Source organism: Anguilla rostrata, chromosome 9 (genome assembly GCF_018555375.3).
Source record: "Anguilla rostrata isolate EN2019 chromosome 9, ASM1855537v3, whole genome shotgun sequence".
Lineage (NCBI taxonomy): Eukaryota > Metazoa > Chordata > Actinopteri > Anguilliformes > Anguillidae > Anguilla > Anguilla rostrata.
The window spans coordinates 53,915,736-53,934,021 of record NC_057941.1 but is presented as its reverse complement, the minus strand read 5'-3'; the positions used below and the strand labels follow the sequence as shown (position 1 = coordinate 53,934,021).

The 18,286-nt window shown below is 48.5% G+C and overlaps 2 protein-coding genes and 1 non-coding gene across 3 annotated transcripts in view; 1 reads left to right on the top strand and 2 right to left on the bottom strand.

The window, feature by feature from the left end:
• Positions 1–4,413, bottom strand: part of LOC135264330 (F-box only protein 24-like) — a 16,889-nt gene extending 12,476 nt beyond the window's left edge. Inside the window, exons 1-5 of the mRNA XM_064353194.1 lie at positions 4,101–4,413; positions 2,240–2,497; positions 720–832; positions 190–492; positions 1–135 (exon numbers count right to left, since the gene is read on the bottom strand). The exon at positions 1–135 is cut by the window's left edge and continues 1,120 nt beyond it. The gene's annotated coding sequence lies outside the window, so the exon portion shown is untranslated. The remainder of the gene's footprint in view (positions 136–189; positions 493–719; positions 833–2,239; positions 2,498–4,100) is intronic.
• A 1,741-nt stretch (positions 4,414–6,154) lies between these two features.
• LOC135264372 (U2 spliceosomal RNA) lies at positions 6,155–6,345 on the top strand. The gene has a single exon (XR_010332691.1). It is a non-coding gene; the product is annotated as a U2 spliceosomal RNA (small nuclear RNA).
• Positions 6,346–7,708: 1,363 nt separating this feature from the next.
• pcolcea (procollagen C-endopeptidase enhancer a) lies at positions 7,709–14,285 on the bottom strand. Its single transcript, XM_064353053.1, has 9 exons — positions 14,070–14,285; positions 11,923–12,031; positions 11,489–11,747; positions 11,210–11,334; positions 10,664–10,800; positions 10,219–10,544; positions 9,778–9,858; positions 9,017–9,187; positions 7,709–8,423 (listed from the first exon to the last, which is right to left on the bottom strand). The coding sequence occupies exons 1-9, from the start codon at positions 14,171–14,173 to the stop codon at positions 8,293–8,295; spliced, it is 1,443 nt and encodes a 480-aa protein (XP_064209123.1). The 5' UTR covers positions 14,174–14,285; the 3' UTR covers positions 7,709–8,292.
• Positions 14,286–18,286: the final 4,001 nt, after the last annotated feature.

Sequence of the window (18,286 nt, the reverse complement as noted above, 5' to 3'; positions counted from 1 at the left end):
GCACGTACACACACACACACACATACACACGCACGTACACACACACACATACACACACACCACGTAATACACACATACACACGCACGTACACACACACACACACATACACACGCACGTACACACACACACACACACTACACACCACGACACACACACACACAACAACGCACATACACACGCACATACACACCACATACACATACACACATACACACGCACGTACACACACACACACACACACACACACAGCCCGTTCTGAGCAGCTCATCATGATGTATCCGTATCCCTGGATGCCTTGTTGTTTTTTGGGTGGGGGGGGAGCAGTCAGCTGGTTGCGTCGATGACGTTACAGTCCATCTGGTGTCGGAGGGCAACGCAGGCTTTGTGCGGCAGGTACACCCGGTGTGTGGCGGTGTCACCAGCCCTGCCCTCACCTGGAGAGCACCAGACCGCCGTGGGGGACAGGTACACTGGGGTGTCCCCGGGGGGCACTGGGGGGGGAGACAAAATGTTCCAAGTCTTTAATGTTCCAGTCCCTTAATGTTCCAAGCAGAGGCACAACATGTAGCAGCATGTCCCTCTCTAATGAACTCTCATAGGAGTTCCACCCCCTTTATGACATCACAGCCAAGGGGAGGGTTCTTAGTGACCGGCAGGTCTTTCATGGTTTCTGAAGCTCACAGATCCCCCCCCCCCCTGCAGTGTGCAGGAAGCTTACCCGCCTGAAGGGGGCGATGTCTCGTGCCACGTTCTCTACATCGCCGTTGCCAGGGGAAACAGTGCAGCGTCTTCACACCCATGCCTGATTGGTGGTGGTGGTAGGAGGATGGTCTGTCAGGAGAGGAGACACATTCACTCTCACGGTCTGGCACCTCACCTGGCCACACCTGCCCGCTGCGGAGCGGAATAAAAATTAGGCCTGAGTGCGGTGCCAGAGGACCTGGGGTACGTGTCCCACCCTCATCACGCAGTCTCGCCCCCATGGGGCTGAGCATGGAGCCAAAGGAGGAATGGGGGGTCATGGGTGTGCCTGTCTGGGCCCCCCAGGTGTCCATTCCAGGCATTTAGCAGACGCTCTTATCCTGAACGACTTACACAACTTTTTACACAGCATTTACACTGCATCCATTTATACAGCTGGATATATACTGAAGCAATGCAGGTTAAGTACCTTGCTGAAGAGTACAACGGCAGTGTCCTGCCTGGGAATTGAACCTGCAACCTTTAGGTTACAGCTCCATACTCATTATGCTGCCCCACGCCCATGTCCTAGTGACCCTGTTTCATTTCTTGACCCCCAGAGGCCCCGGCTGAGCCCCTCCCGTCCCGTCTCCGCTGTCTGAGCCGGTCTGTGTGAGCAGGCTGCTAAAATCACTGCTCTCCCCGTTAAAGAATCAGTTCACTCAACACCGTGGGGAAAAACATCATCACCACAGGCTCAGGGTCCAGCGCGGTCACCTGAAAAATGTCCACACCAACCTAACAACGAGCTCCACTTAAGAGCAATCTGTTGCCATATTTCCTGATTTAAAAAGCACTGGCCGTGTCAGAAACAGCTTGCCTGCCTAAACACAACTAGTACACTCAACAGTAGGCAAGTACGCGGTTTCGAGCAAAGTCATCCTCTTTTACATTTAATCCAAAGCTTAACTGTCGATGCAAAATCACTTCAAGCGGCGATTGCCATTGGCTGAAAGACGTCCAGCCATGACGGGCTCTCGCTGTCCAACAGCCAGGACCCGCATAAGCAGTTTTCCTTGAAAAGTCCGTTATATAAGGTAATAATAGCAAGGACATCATCCGGGGGGAGAAAATTAGAGCAGCTCTCGCTCTGAAGATCATCTGACCAAAGCCATACCCAGAATCAACGTGTGTTCAGAATGTATGAATCCATGTATTCATTTCTAATTCGTAGGATAAAACAACCGTTGGACTTCCCGACGTAAGAACACTTTATAGTGTCTTTCCTTAAAAGAGTGGGACACGGTAGCTTACACAAACGAAGCCCCCTGCGCTATTCAATTTCACTCACTCAGTTTGAAACAGTTTGAAGCCTGTTACACCCATGATTCTGTTTTAAATACTAAGCACCTCTGGGTTCCACAAATGCGGGCCAGCGCTCAAAGCCCAAATTAAAATGAAGACACTCAAAAAACCAAAAACAAGTCCCCAGTTCCCCTTACGTTACAAGTTTCTGTTTAAACAGCGTTTTCAAAGTTAACGTTTCCACGAACTTACCTGTTGCTGGATGACAGATTTGTTGCCGCCCCGGCGTTTATTTCGTTGAGAATTATTTTTGAGGTCGCTGCCCCACATAGGTCTGCGAGTCTGGCTGGCTGTGGTCCCTGTAGTTAGAACAGCTCCGGCCAATGCGCGCGCGACCACACTGGGAAGGGTCTGGCGCACGCGGAGGGACGGAGCCTTTAAATAGATAATCGCCATGTGACATACGCGCCTCCGCCTCTTTTTCCGTATCTGTTTTACCTGGCTGGCAACCTGAGAGCGGGGCAAAGTGAGGTCCTCTATTAAATAAATGTTGTGACGCGCACGGATGTTTATCTGGAATGACAACCCACTAGGTATCAAGAATAATGGTAATGTAATGTACAGTGTGAAAAAATATTATTATTATTATTATCATTACTGGTCTCTTTACGAATAGACAGCAGGCGGTATGTATAGGCTAACGTGATTTTAGTAATCACTGCCCTTTATTGTGCCGCTGACGCTTGCAGCGACTCTCTCCGACAGTCAGTTGCAACTTAATTTCCTTCGGTTTTCTTTTTTCCGTGTTTTATTTTTTCCGTTTTGGGGCAACGCCCAGAGCGGAATTTCTGCCGAGACCCGCACCCAAAGACATGCACCCAGAAAGAGAGAAAGAGAGAGGGCACCGTTTCCTGTGCGGTCTACACTAGCTGTACCACCTGTTCCAGGTAAACTGGAGCTGCTGTGTTTTCCGCACTTCCTGTAGCTCTGTGCCCAGGTGTTCCTCCCTAGAAAGTTCAGGCCTGTTCATCCTGTTCCCCTCCGTCTATATATAGAGACCTGCACAGTTCCCTGCCTGACTCTCTGTGTGAGCGACCAGCTGGGAACACACAAACCAGCAACACTGCTGAGGGAAAAACATCACATGCAGGTGTAGCCCTTTACCTGCACCTGTACCTGCCAGTCTGTGTATATGTGCCTGGCACTACACCTGACCTTAGTACCCAATTCAGATTCACTTGGTAAAGTTCATTGTGCCTGGTTGTCTGCCATTCAACTGTGGAACCCACATATAAGATCATTCCAGGATCTGCACGTTTTATTCATTTATTTATTTTTATTTGGGGGGGGGGGGGGGGATGATTATTCTTGATTACTTGCAGGCTATCGTGGGTGAATTCTGTAAACTGTCTGTAAACTGGCTTCTAATGATCAGTGCGAGGGTGACCCCTGCAGGCGCCTGAGGGTAGTGCAGCCCGGCATTGTAGCACAGCGCTTTAACCATGCGGCCGTACCTGGAACCTGGAGATGACCGAGGGGTTTCTATTCGTTAAGCGTTCTAAACGTTTAGCGTTTCTATTCACTGCCGATGTAGCGCGAACATTCCCTGGGACAGGCGATAACGGACATCACTAATCACCACTTCCAAAAGGAGTGCGTCAGAGTCAGAGCCGAGGTCAAGACACGAGAGAGCAAACTGGATGGGCAGACCAGTACTCATGGGAGTTGTAGTGTCACATAAGTATCACTTCAAATTCACTTAATTATTTCAGATGTCCTCTGTAAACTACAATTTTTTTTTTTTTTTCATAGAAAATGCTACCAAAAGGTCACCCGCCAACATGGCTGGTAAGAGAGACGGATTTTCTCGCCACTGCTGAATTCTACACAAGTGTTAATGTCAAGCCCCGAAGGCGAATTTGCGACTAAACATTTAATTTGGACACAATTAGCACTACGTGACTTCCGAGTTGAAGGGCAGCAGGTGTGTTTATAGGGGGTTGGATTGGTGCCGCCATTCTGGCGCTTGTGTTTTATAGGCTGTGAACTCTCAAGGTCATGTGCGAGTTCAAAGGAGACGGAAATTAGTGAAAATAGCGACGTGAGTGTTTACCTGGTCTTTGCCGAGAAAGCTGCTGCTCGCCACCAATTCATCTAGTAAATAATAGCCTACGAACGTGTAAGTGGCTACCAACTTTTGTGGACTGCTGGTATCAGCTACATGGTCTTTTTGAAAGTAGGAATTGGTTTGTCGAAAGAGTGATATTCAAGTAGGCTGAGTCCCCCTGCTTTTAGTTTTGAAATGTAACCTTTCCTTTTTTACTACAACTCATTCCAGGCAGTGCGTAGACAAGCGGTTGCCCATCTTTAAAGAAAGAAAATATGCATCCGTAGATCGTAAGCGTAGGCTACATTGAAATAGGGAGTCTGGAGTAGGCCTATGCGAGGTAGGCCTACATCCTGTCTCCCTAAAAAAGCTATCGATAGACTGCAGCTGGCTAAAGTCTCAAAATTAATTACAATGATCCAAGTCATAATGTCAAACTGAAAACACGTATGTTGTTTAAAAAAAATAAAAAAGATATTACAAACGTTTAGTCTGACTGACGGAGGTAAGAAGGTGCTTTGCCAAGTTGGCTAGCAGGCCGGAGCCGTAATGGCGAATACACTGTAGGTTGTGATAGCTTGGGCATTTACTACGGCATTGTGAAATCTCTTCGAACGGTTTGTGTTAAAATTAATTGTTTTGCTGTGGGTTTGCGGCCGCTCATTGTTTAAGTTTTATATTACAAACGTTTAATTTGACTGACTGGGTTAACGGGGCTTTGATAAGATTTCTGGCAGGAGGGCTGGATCCGCAATGGCAGATAGACTATTCCTAGCAGGGTTGTGATATCTTGGGCATTGCCATGCCTATTTATTACTTATTTTGCTGTCGGTATTCGGTCGTCTTGTTGGAACAGCTACGGCCTAAACGTAAGTAAATAATTTTACAAAATGGCGTCTAAACGCTTTAAGTTATACGTGTGAATTCAGGACATGAAACGGACAAGCGCAAACCGCGCAGTGAAGTTTTTGAAATGGCGTCAAATTAAAATGGTTACTTCCTCGATCTGTCCGCCAGGGGGTGGTTGTACAGCGATACGAAAATGAATTTGACTGTATTGAGGTGCTCTAGTTGAATGCGCCAGTTTGTGAAATTAACGGTCTGTTTGCGAGGGGAGAGCATTTTAGGGGACAATTTTTTATGCTGGATGGTTTTACATAATCCGCGCCGTCTCGACCTGTTAGACCCGTTGTTAAGTACTGTCGAGTGTTTTGACACAAACAATAGTAACCATTAAGTGCAAAACTATTACTAATCCCCACCTTACTCGAATTAATACCGTTGAACGATATGACATGGATGTGGATTTGAATTGCTACACCATATGTAGACTTCGGGTATAACGTGGTAACCGATTTAAATGTCTGTATAACAGTTCCTATACATTTTTCTGGTATTCTCACGTGTATTTTATAAAGTGTGATTATAACACGATGCTTTCAGTTTTGCGTTGGCTACGTGTTTAACCAAAGATGGCTCGTGGTTAGCAAATATCACAGGGGATTTGGCGAATGTTTGGCTAGCAACGCTTGGATGCAGTACAATCAAAGAGCTTCGAATACCTCTTTGGTACAGTGCGGGGTTGTAACGTTACTCGATTTGAAATGCAGACCGTCTGAAAACAATCGTTTTGAACACACTGTGTGTCGACGCCGTATCCGAAGCATTGTCTTTTGTGCTGCACAACAGGTTTGTGAAAGTTAAACCGGATAAACGTACAAAGAAGGGAGCGCTTTACATTGCGTTTGTGCGGTCTGCCCCTCATCTCTTGCCGTAGTTCACTGGAGTGACGTGTAAAAACTATAATTACACTAACGGGTCTGATTGGTGGAAAATGTTTTAGTGTACGTTGCAATGTATCATGGGATCTTTTCAAAATGATCAAACTATTAAAAAATATACTTAATCTAGCTATATGGATACATGAATTTGGTTGGAAATTGGTTATTTAACCGTTGTGAATTGTCGGGGCCGTTGAGAAGTGTAGTCCAAATTTACCTTCCCGTCACTGTGCGCTGTGTTTCCCACATCGACTCCCCCGACTCAAACCGCGGTTTAGTATCGCTTCTCGGCCTTTTGGCTAAGATCAAGTGTAGTATCTGTTCTTATCAGTTTAATATCTGATACGTCCCCTATCTGGGGACCATATATTAAATTGATTTTTGGAACAGGGAGATGGAATAGGGGCTTGCTCCGTCCACTCCACGCATCGACCTGGTATTGCAGTACATCCAGGAACGGTGCACTCCCCATTCGGGGAAGAATAACGGTCTGAAGAAAAACGTACATGAGTTTTATGTGGTATTTATGATTGTTGAGGTTGGAGATTGAGTGTGTGCGTATGTGTTGTATAATAGAATTTTGTGCGGAATTACACAGGTAAAGGTTGAAAGTGTTAATCCAAATACTGTATGTCAATTTGTGTCACGTTTTATTTGAAATCACATGGTTTGCTGAATTTCATGTTTTTTTGAGAGAATGTGATTATAATGTCACTATGATGACTAACTGGGTAGTTGATGTACTGTTTGGGTATGGCTTGTATAATTGGAATACTGTACGTCTACACGTGTTAGATTTTACTGTGGAGTCATGTGGCTTGCTGCATTTCATGGTTTCCTGAAAGGAGGAGATTTGGAAGGTCGCAGAGTATCTTCCAAGTGCAAGTCAGCAGTTCCCTTTCAAGACAAAGCCTTGCAGTCATTCAGTGGTGACAGGCAGCTACTTTGGTTTGAATTAGCTTCCTGACCTCTCCGGGGTCCTATACGATCTAGGGTCTAAAGCAATACATTTATTTTAGCTAGAGCAAAGAAGTACGACACCATACTTTACTGGTGAACTCATTAAGCCCTCTCCGGATGCTTCCGTACAGCCTGTCCCCCCTGAAAATGGGCTTGAATGTGTGGGGATTTCATTTGAAATATTGAGATGGTTTATTTTATTTTTATTTTTTATTGCAAATGGTCTAAACTCATTTCAGCACCGACTCTCAGGACCAACGAGTGATTCCCTTATGGATTTCAGTGATAGGTGAGCCAAGGTGCAGTTTAAAGAGGTGACGTTTTCCTGTTCAGAATTTCAGTCTATATTATTGCACTTGGGAAAATGTGATTGTGTGCTGAAGAATGATTGGTTGATGTATGTAATGTTCTTTTCTGAAACTAAAGCTTTTAAAAATTGAATTGTGTTTTTAGTCTGGCAGAAGATGGACTGTTTCTGGGGTGTCAGGGACGGTGCTGCACAGTGATGACTGCTTAGATCTTTTTAGGGTCATATTGTTGGCTGTATATATTTTTATTTTCACCTTCATGTCTGTAGAATGGTATCAGGGACTAAAACCCAGGCAAGTGTCCATTAAGTATAGCTTGCCTGGACATGTAGTGGAGGCAGAAACACTGGGGGTATTCAAGGCCCGGCTTGATACGGTGTTAGGTACTATTTAGCTTTTAGGTAAACTAAGCATTAAGTACAGTTTAGTGGTAGGAATAGATGAGCAGTGTTGGGCTGAATGGCCTGTTCTCGTCTTAAGTTATGTTATAAGTGCTGTTTATCTATGGAAAGGGTGTGGGCATGTCAGGTAATCTACACAGGAAGGTAAGAAACACTGCTCTGTCTTGGTGTGTTATAAACCCTTTAATTAGACGACATCATAAATTACAATCAAATATAGCATGACATCTGTGTGTATAAAATGACAGTAATACAAAATATAGGTTTCAGTACTGGGAGGATAAACGGGGGAATGTGGTGGTGTGTCTCTCGGGCTTGCTGACTGTGTGGTGTGACGACCTCACAGGTCGCTGCTGAAGGAAGCGTTCTAACTACAGCGGAGTCTGAAGACGAGGAGGAATGAGGAGGAAGATCGGTACATAAAGGCTGAAGTCTTTGGCTCACAAAGAGGCTCTGAGCGGGGGGTGTTTAAGGAAGCGGGATCACTGGGTTAGCTGGATAACCACTAAAACCCAGAATGGCTCTTCACTTCAGTCCATGTCCCAGATTTGGGAGGGTTTTGGGTTTTACTCTGCAGTTATCCAGCTAACTCTGTGATCCTGCTTTGTGAAACAAGGCCCAGGATCATTGATGGAGTTGTAACCTGCGATTTTTCTGTTTGGGCGAAAGTCTCTGGTAGGGTTTTGGACATTCTCATTGGTCGGGGGCTCTGGGGGCGGTTCCCTGGGTGTGGGAGGGGGCTGTGAGGTCAGCACGGGCGCCTGCTCAGATTGGTCAGGTGCTTCTGCGCTGCGGCCTTGTACAGGAGGGTGAAGCTGCCAGGGACCAGAACGCCACGCCCGTTCTCATCCACCTGCCCCATCAGGATGTAGTTCATCCCTGAGAGAGCGTGAGAGGGAGAGAGAGCATGAGAGGGAGAAAGAGGGGAGGGAGATCGTGAGAGGGGGAGAGAGAGCGAATGAGAGAGAGAGCGTGAGAGGATGAGGGAGAGAGGGGAGGGGAGGGAGAGAGAGCGAATGAGAGGGGGAGAGCGTGAGAGGGAGAGAGAGGGAGGAGAGATCGTGAGAGTGAATGAGAGGGAGAGAGCGTGAGGGAGAGAAAGGGATAGAGAAAGGGGAGAGGGTGAGAGCAAGTGACCCAATCATCCATCAGTCAATCGACCAGCTTCCATTTGCCACTGGTATAGTGCATGCATATGTATGGATAGTGTGTGTGTTTGTGTGTGTTTTAGTGTGTGTGTGTGTGTGCGCGTGTTTTAGTGTGCGTGTGCATGTGTGTGTGTGTTTTAGTGTGTGCGTGTTAGTGCGTGTGTGTGTGTTTTAGTGTGTGTGTGTTTGTGCGTGTGTGTGTATGTGTGTTTTAGTGCGTGTGTGTGTGTTTTAGTGTGTGTGTTTGTGCGTGTGTGTGTATGTGTGTTTTAGTGCGTGTGTGTGTGTGGTGTGTGTGTGTGTTTAGCGTGTGCATGTGTGTACCTCTGCGCAGGAGGGGACACTTCTTGCAGGTGGACTGCAGGCGCACAGACATGGCCTCCCCTGCCTGGGTGATGGTGAGTCGCCCGGCCTTGTAGGCCTTGATGAGCGACACGTTGATGTTGACGCTGCCCCTCAGCCCCGGGGTCACTGCCGTGATCTTTCCCGTGATCACTGGGGGGGGAACGGGGGGGGGCACGGTCACTCATCCGCTTCACACGGCACCAACGATTCACATGACTACCTGCCTCTGAACACATCTGTGTAGGCAGTAGTAGTTGTGTTGCTATAACTGCTGTGGAATTACTCAAATAACCCAGAGGTTGCTGGTTTAATCCCTAGTGGGGCACTGCCTCTGTACGCCTGACCTCAACGCTATAGTCAGGGAGGACGCAATGAATGTCCAGTACACTGAGACGGATGCTTTCTCTGACACAAACACGCAGGTGTGACTTCACACAGGTGTGCAGCTTAATCCGCTGGCACATAGAAACAATGCTGGTGAAGTATTTCCACATGGCTTGCAGTACTACACATGGCCACCAGATGCCCCCATCAGTCCTTTTTTTGTTAAAGGAAAAAACTGTGCACTGAGCTTTGAGCATACAGCCTAGGGCACAAAGGCCAGTTAAGACATGGCAAGAGCATTTATACCCTTAAACTTGGTACGGCACTCACCCAGAGTGAGTCGCGGGGTTTATGTAGGCACAGGTGTGAGTGCCAGGGTGTTACAGGTAAGATGCAGGTACAGGTGTGTGACTCACCAAATTCACTGTTGCAGAAGCTGCTCTGAATGTTTCCAGCCCGAGTACATGCTCCTCTACACAGAGGGTTCTGCGGTGGGTCTGCCAAAAAACACACACACCATCAATGCACACACATCACACACACACACAGTGCACGCAGGTCACCTACATACACACACACACCATCAATGCACATACATACACACACCAACACATACACATCTCACACGCACACACACAGGCATAACCCCAAGCCACTGGCACAATATCACCAATAGCCTCTAATGTAAACCCATCAAGGTCACTGACATACACCCAATCCACTGGCTCAATGCATCACCCAATCAGCTCGCTCAATGTATCACCCAATCAGCTCACTTATTGTATCACCCAATTCAGTGGCTCAATGTATCACCCAACCAAAGTGCTCAGTTCAGTATCCCGTCAGCTGCCACTCACTGATTCTGATGGGCGGCGGCAGCTTCTTCACGACTCTGGGGCGGGTGGGCTGTTCCCTGGTGGCGGGTTTGGGTGGGGTGGGCTCAGGCTGAGGTGGTGATGTGGGTTTGGGTGTGAAGGGGGCCAGGCGGGCTGGGGCCGGGGGCTTGATGCTGGGTTTGGGGGGCGCAGAGTCCATGTTGGGACCCGTCCCAGCGGCCCCCTCCACAGTCGGCTCCCTGGAGCCGCGCGGGATGCTGGAATAACTCGCCATGAAGCCGTCCGAGGTCACGCTGAGGTCAGAGACAAACTGGACCAGGAGCTCATTCCCATTGGTCACTATGTCTCTGTGGGCAGAGCCAGAGCCCCCAGGGGCAAAAGGGACATGAATGAGTGTGAATGTAGCGAGATGCAGGATTGAGGAGGAACCCTCCGGTGCGCTTCCGGAAGGTTCCGTGTGACTCACCCGGGCAGGAGGTCTCCGCAGTACCTCCCGATCCGCCGCGAGTCGTCCTTCTCGCCGCCGTTGAAGAAGGCCACGTAGTCGAAGCGGCAGTAGCTGTCGGGCTCCAGGTCGAACTTCTCAAACTTCACTTCGATTATCTGTGAGACAGGAACACACACTGAGCATAACTGGAACACACAGGATTCTGTCTCACGTTCAAATCTACACCAATGATAATACAGGGAGAAGTGTATCCAGATATTAAAACACTGCTATCCAAATGCGCTACATCCGTTAAATGGAAGGAATAACGTTTTAAAGTCAAAAAGTAGGAAAATATAACAATGGATTCAACAAATATAGAAATTTTCCACTGTAGTAGAAGCAGACAGACGGACACGGCAAGGATAGAATTCTGTCAACATTCTCCACACTCCTGCAAACTCGCATCACAGAGTCACACAGGAATGCTGTGGGTCTGCTAGGCTGAGCGAAGGATGGGAAGTTTTGAATGAAAATAAGCACAGGGGGCAGAAGATAAACACGCAGGGGGTTGTGGGATACGACCATGTCAGGCTCCACTGTGATGTGCCAGGAGCAGCTGATGCCTGCTGGGTAGTTCTTCTCTGGCCAGTTCGGGGTCTTCAGAGAACCCTGCGGCTTGGTCATTCTTCCTCCACAAAACTGGTTTTCTGAGAGAGGGAGGGGAAAGGGAGAGGAGGAAGACGGGATGAGAGGAGTCGGCGGATGAGGAAGGAGGAGGAGATGGTAAATGCTGGTTCCTCAGACTCGTGTGGATTTGCTCAGGAGTCGCGGAGGAATGGCGGGTTTGAGGGCGCAGCTTACCATCCACGTGGGGCTTGGCCCCGTTAAAGTACGCCACGAAGCCCCGCCCCCCCGTGCCCGAATCGGACGCCATCTCCACCATCATGGTGTTGCTGGTGGACATGAGCGCGCCGGGCCGGAAGGTTCCACAGAAGCGGCCCAGCTTCTGCATGGTGTACGAGTGCCCGTTGTACACGTCCACGTAGTCATAGCGACAGAGTGGGTCGGCCTCCAGGTCGAAGATCCGGAAGGACAGCATGACCACGTTGCCCTCGGGGACCTGTGGGGGGAGGGGCCAGACATTGCACATGAGCCCTCTGCCGCACCCTCATGGGCCGAGCCAAAATGGTGGTCTGAGCTTTGGTGTGATGTGATATAGAGCCAAGATGGCACCCTTGAGTTTTCTCTGGTGTTTATTGTTAGTCGTTTTGATGGCTGTTGTGCTGGGAGCTCACCGTGATGTACCAGGTGCATTTGCTGTCGGGCTTATAATAGCTGGGGAACCCCTCACTACCCACAAACCCAGAGTCCGTGACGAAGTGACCCCCACACTGAAACACAGGCCTGGGAGGGAGAGAGATATTTAATACAAACATGCGCACACACATACACACAAACGCACTCGCACATGCACACACATTCACACATTCATACGCACACGCGCGCACACACACACAGATACATTCACAAGGCATACACACAGGTACATTACATTACATTACATTACATTACAGGCATTTAGCAGACGCTCTTATCCAGAGCGACGTACAACAAGTGCATAGGTTTCAGGTACACTCGCACATGCACGCACACACATACGGACACACACATGCGCGCGCACACAGACAGACACACACACATAGATGCATTCACATGCATACACACAGGCGCACTTGCATACACAGACACACTTATACACACACGCGCACACACACACACGGACACACTCACACACACACACAGTCTGCCTGAGTCACATCCTGTAAGATTAGCTCTCGCCCCCTGCAGTGTCCCCTGGGTCAGTGACCAGGGTGGAGGGAGGGGGGGGGGTCCGGGGGGGATGGAGGGGTGATTGGAGGGTCCATATCCCCACAGGCTGAAGTTCTGTCCCCCCCCCCCCCAGGACTGACAGGCTTCTGCACTGGCATTTTTCCTTCTCTCATGTCTGTTCTCTCTCTCCGTTTTCCCATATCTCATTGTCTCCCTCCCCCTCTCTCTCTCATTTTCTCTCTGTTTCTTCCCCCTCTCTCGATGTCTTTCCTGTGCCATCACCCCGCCCCCACTTGTGCCTATTCAAATGTTTTTTGAATCCTGTGGAAGAAAACTGCTTGCCTTCATACAATGGAAATTTTTCAGACCAAGGTATTGCTAACATATTTTCATGAATATATATTCATGTGATTAAACTGAGACACTAGACGTGTCTCTAAGTCAAACATGCCCCTGAGTTAGTGTTGCAGCACTGTACTGCTGTTCCCTTGTTGCTGTTCTCAATACTGCTGTTCTCCCTGTGCTGCTGTTCTCTCTGTACTGCTGTTCTCTCTGTGCTGCTGTTCTCTGTACTGCTGTTCTTTCTGTACTGTGCTGCTGTTCTCTCTGTACTGCTGTTCTCTCTGTACTGTGCTGCTGTTCTCTCTATACTGCTGTTCTCTCTGTACTGTGCTGCTGTTCCCTTGCTGCTGTTCTCTCTGTACTGCTGTTCTCTCGTGCTGCTGTTCCCTCTGTGCTGCTGTTCTCTGTGCTGTTGTTTTCTCTGTACTGTGCTGCTGTTCTCTGTGCTGCTGTTCTCTTACTGAATTCGGGTCCTCTGGGGCCACAGTGTTAAAAGCTTGTTGGGTATTGTTGTGTGAGTGGAGTCTCAGTGGTGTAAACCCTTCGCTGCGTTAAGGACGGTGTTTCCGTCAAGTACACGGCAGCACTTCTCTAAAAGAGAGGTTCATGCAAATCATAAACATTCACATTTTTTCCCCTCTCCTGTTTTTCCTGACAAAAGACCAGCATACAGAAGGAGAAAATAACTTTCCACAACGGCAGCCTGTAGGTCGCTGGTGAAGGATCTGTTTGTGCAATTTGCTACAGATCTAAGAGAGCTCCACAATTCATACACGTAAAACTATGCAAACTCCCACGCAGACAAAAGCCAGCTGACCCAGTCCAGCCCCCTCCAAACCAAACCCTCTCATTCTGAAGACAAACACGGGGGGGTGTAAACCGCACTCCAGAACTCTCTAGAACCCAACAGCCAGTCTAAGCCGGGGGAAACCGAAGGGACATTTTGCTTTTGCGTCCGTTTTTACGTTTCAAGTCCACTAAACTGATAGTTATTTTTAGTAGAAAATTTAAAAAATAAGGCAAAAATTAATATTTAAAACTGAAGCACCTAAAGCCACCTTGTTGAGAGGGAGTCAGAGGCGAGAAGTACAAAAAAAAATACTTGGTCATTAAAACGGAGGTAAGGCTGAACATTCTTAGTTTTAAAAACTCACACGTAGTTTCATCCACACACATGTATATATACAGTCTCTCACACACACACATATATATGCCCTCTCTTCGTCTCACGCACACACACACACACTTGCGTCCACATGCACACACTCACCTGGTATAGTTGGTTCTCGGAGTAGTTTGGCTCTGGGCCTGCACCCATCCCAGCACCAGAACCAGACAGGAACCAGAGACCCACATTGATGCCCTGCACCTCATCCTGCTTTCCGAAAGTGAGAGAGGGAGAGAGGGATGCCAGCGGCAGAAAAGAGGGAAGGAGGGAGAGAGAGGGAGGGAGTTGGAGGCAGTGCAGAGGAGGGGGGTCTGTTTAATTATTACCAGATGCTGTTTCTCTTTACTCGACTTCACTAAAAGCAGAACTGAATAGAGGGGAGAGAGTAGAGGGAAATAAAAAGGTGGATTTATGTTGGGGGGCTATTGTTTGTGTCTGAGTTCTGTTTTTCCCAGTCTGCCTGCCAAGCCTGTCCACCTCGGATCACCTCTACACTGCACTGCTGGCCCTGTTCACCGCACACACAGCCCTGAGGTTCAGCCCTCTGAACCTCCAACACTCAGCCTCTAACACTCAGCCTCTAACGCTTCACCTCCAGGTCTCAACCTCTAACTCAGTGGTCTCCAACCCTGGTCCTGGAGAGCTACAGGCCGGTTTTCATAGTGACTCTGCACTTCATGAATCAATTAGAGCAGTTGATATAACAGTTAACTCAACTCACCTGGTGTCTTGGGTCTCAATTGGGTGTTGATTTTAAGGCGAAAACAAAAACCAGCAGACCCTGTAGCTCTCCAGGACCAGGGTTGGAGACCACTGCTCTACCTCTAATGCTCAACCTCTGGCTCTGAACCTGTAGTACTCAACCTCAAACACTGAACCTCAAATCCTCAACCTCCCGACGGGTGGGTCCTCACGTGGAGCCATGGCCATGTGTGCGCTGTTCTGGGCCCGAGGCTGACGAGGCCTTGGCCCGTTAATCGAGGCACTGCTGTAATGGGCTGTAGTTTACATACAGGTGTCAGGGCTGAGAGAGGTGTGTCCCGCACTGCATTATGGGGGGTTGCGTGTGTATATGCATGCTGTAATGGGCAACTTCCTCTTATAAATCAGATCCCGTCTTAAATGTATGATGTTCGCATTTTATTTATTTTCCGCACTAAATTTAGAGAGCCCTGAGACTGGCCATACGTGGCCCCCTTCATCAATATCATCATCATCACTGTCCCACTGTCCTTATCTTGAACATACAAGTCTCTCAGGCCCTTTAAAACACACAGTTCCAGCAGACCCTTCATCACACATGAAATGCACACAACGGCTTTCCCACCCAAGGGGCGTAAATTATGATGAGAGATGTACAGTAGCTGCAGAACTGCATGCACAGGAGGAAATGGAGCAGGGGGTGTGTGTATGTGCGTGTGTGTGTGTGTGTGTGTGCATGTACACGGATCACAGCACTGAAAAATCCTTTCAGACATGAACTAAACCGAAACGAGGCGCAGGAGGTTCATGGTGAATAGTTTCACTTTTGCCCAGTTCATTAAATTCCTCTCTCTCCCTCCCCGTTTCCTTCCCCCTCTCTCTTCCTCTCCCTCCGTCTCCTTCCTGTCACAAATGCGCTGGGGAAAAAAGACTAAAATTCTGCCAGTGGGAGGTCAGCTCTTTCGAACAAGGACCGAATCAGATTGCACCATAAATACTGCACTGGTCGCCAAAAGTCTCCATTACACAACCCCCCTTGCCCCGCCCCCTTCCCCTGCCCCCTCCCGACCCCACCCCCTGCCCCCGCCCCCTGTGGCTGGAATTCATGTCATGATGGATTGTTCTGGAAACAGCCAGTGTGCAGGCAGCCCGTTAGGACTGCTTTAGCCTTAGGTTTGGGTCACTACTGCACCCGCCCCTGCACCCACCTTACCCCCACATCCCCCCCTGACCCCCACACCCACTTACAGTCACATTCCTGCTCTCAGTCATGTTCAGACACTTATCTCCTCCAGACAGGGAGAGAGAGAGAGAGGAGACAGGGGGGAGAGAGGGGACAGAGGAAGAGAGAGAGAAAGGATGAGCAGGGGAGAGAGAGCTGGAGAAAGTGAGACGGATTGAGGGAGATGGGCAGGGGGGTTGAATGTGAGACAGGCAGACAGAGACTCCCTGTGCGCCTGAGGTCCTCGGGCAGAACCCGGCTCCATTTCAATACTGACCCCCCCCCCCCCGCTGGGTTTACTCCCTGCCCCCCTCCCCCGCTGGGTTTACTCCCTGCCCCCCTCCCCCGCTGGGTTTACTCCCTGCCCCCCCCTCCCCCACTGGGTTTACTCCCTGCCCCCCCCACCCAGACCCACAGGGTTTACTCACCACCCCAGACCCGCATGGTTTACTCCCCCAGCTCTACAGTGGGAAAGGGCTATAATGAGCCAGCCTGGTTCAGCTCTACAGTGGGAAAGGGCTATAATGAGCCAGCCTGGTTCAGCTCTACAGTGGGAAAGGGCTATAATGAGCCAGCCTGGCTCAGCTCTACAGTGGCAAAGGGCTATAATGAGCCAGCCTGGTTCCAGCTCTACAGTGGGAAAGGGCTATAATGAGCCAGCCTGGTTCTAGCTCTACAGTGGGAAATGGCTATAATGAGCCAGCCTGGTTCCAGCTCTACAGTGGAAAAGGGCTATAATGAGCCAGCCTGGTTCCAACTCTACAGTGGAAAAGGGCTATAATGAGACAGCCTGATTCCAAAAGCTACTGAGGCTCTGGATAGTCCCGAGTATGGATAGTTCCTGAAGGGTGCTGTGAAATGGAAAATGGGCGTAAATAGTCTGCAATCACAGAATCTACAGACTCACCAGACACTCTGATGACTGCCAAGGAATTCCATTGTGAAGTAAAAGCCAAGTAGTCAGGATTATTTCATTTGAATATTTTATTTATGAAAGAAAAAAACATTACAAAGAGACTGTGCTGAACACAGGGGGAGGGGGGGCAGTCTGAGTCACGGGAGGGCCAAGTCCTCCCCCCCAGCTCTGTCCTGCCCCACCCTGGGTGCTGCACAAACACATCGTTCAATAATGATTCAGCAGGCCTGTTGTCCTCCACTGTTTGGGATTTGGGGTCTCAGTTTCCAGCCCTCACCAATAAAAGGTCTTTATCCTGCTTTTCCCTGCTCAGCCAATAGGAATGTCCTGCTTTTCCCCTGCTCAGCCAATAGGAATGTCCTGCTTTCCACACTGATCGGCCAATGGGAATGTCCTGCTTTCCACTGATCGGCCAATGGGAATGTCCTGCTTTCCCCTGCTCAGCCAATAGAAATGACCTCCTTTTCCCTGCTCGGCCAACAGGAATGTCCTGCTTTTCCCCTGCTCAGCCAATAGAAATTACCTCCTTTTCTCTGCTCAACCAATAGAAATGTCCTGCTTTCCACTGATCGGCCAATGGGAATGTCCTGCTTTCCCCTGCTCAGCCAATAGAAATATCCATTGGGTTGCTGTTGCATCACCAGTGTTCCTTTGTGATTCCATCTTAGCCAATGGGAGCTGAGGTTCTATCCACACCACTCTGACCAAAAAAAAAAAACCTGCAAATACTCTGTACACCAGGATGCACCAATCAGAGAAAGACTGATGTAGAACAATGCTGTTGCCATGGGAACGGCAATATTTCAACTTGGGAAATGGAGTTTGTCCTCCTTTGGCTTTCATTGTCCCCGTTTTTCACACCCAATTCCCAAATCAGCCGAACACAGATCACAACGCAGTCAACTACTGAGCAGACGGCTGACTAATACTGAGGTACAAAAAATAAAGTTACTCTAGTATGGTCTTTTTTATTTTATTATAAAAACACAGAAAATTGGTCTGAAGGTTGATGTATACAAGTGACATTTGCACATTTTTAATTTACTCTTTTTTTTACAAAAATAATGTACAAAGTGTTTCACAAACTAGATCTGAACCCTCAAATAAAACCATTCAAAAAAATATACGTAACAAATAGTGTCCTGCCACCCTGTACAGTGCAATCACAAATGCCCTGGAACAGGAGGTGTGTGTGTGTGTGAGTGCGTGTGCGGTAGGCTTGTAGTGTTGCTGACACATGGTGCACAAGCCTACACCGATATAGTAATCTTCAGCCGTCAATACATTTTTTAATTACAATTTTACAAATGAAACTGCATTTGCAGAGCTTCATCAATGCTGTTACTAAATTAATATTGAACAGTGAAAAAAAAAAAAAACCTGCACTGATGTTGTGGGCAGGTCTTCACGACAGGCCTACAGGTCACATAAGCATTCGCCCTGCAGACCTGTAAATTATATTTCATAACTATTGTGCCG

Coding starts and splice junctions, on each gene's coding strand:
- pcolcea (XM_064353053.1), bottom strand. CDS start 14,173: ATGAGGTGCAGGGCATCAATGTGGGTCTCTGGTTCCTGTCTGGTTCTG. Junction 11,335..11,488: donor GGCCAAGCCCCACGTGGATG/GTAAGCTGCGCC, acceptor TCCCTCTCTCAG/AAAACCAGTTTTGTGGAGGA. Junction 10,801..11,209: donor TCACAGTGGAGCCTGACATG/GTCGTATCCCAC, acceptor CCTGTCTCACAG/ATAATCGAAGTGAAGTTTGA.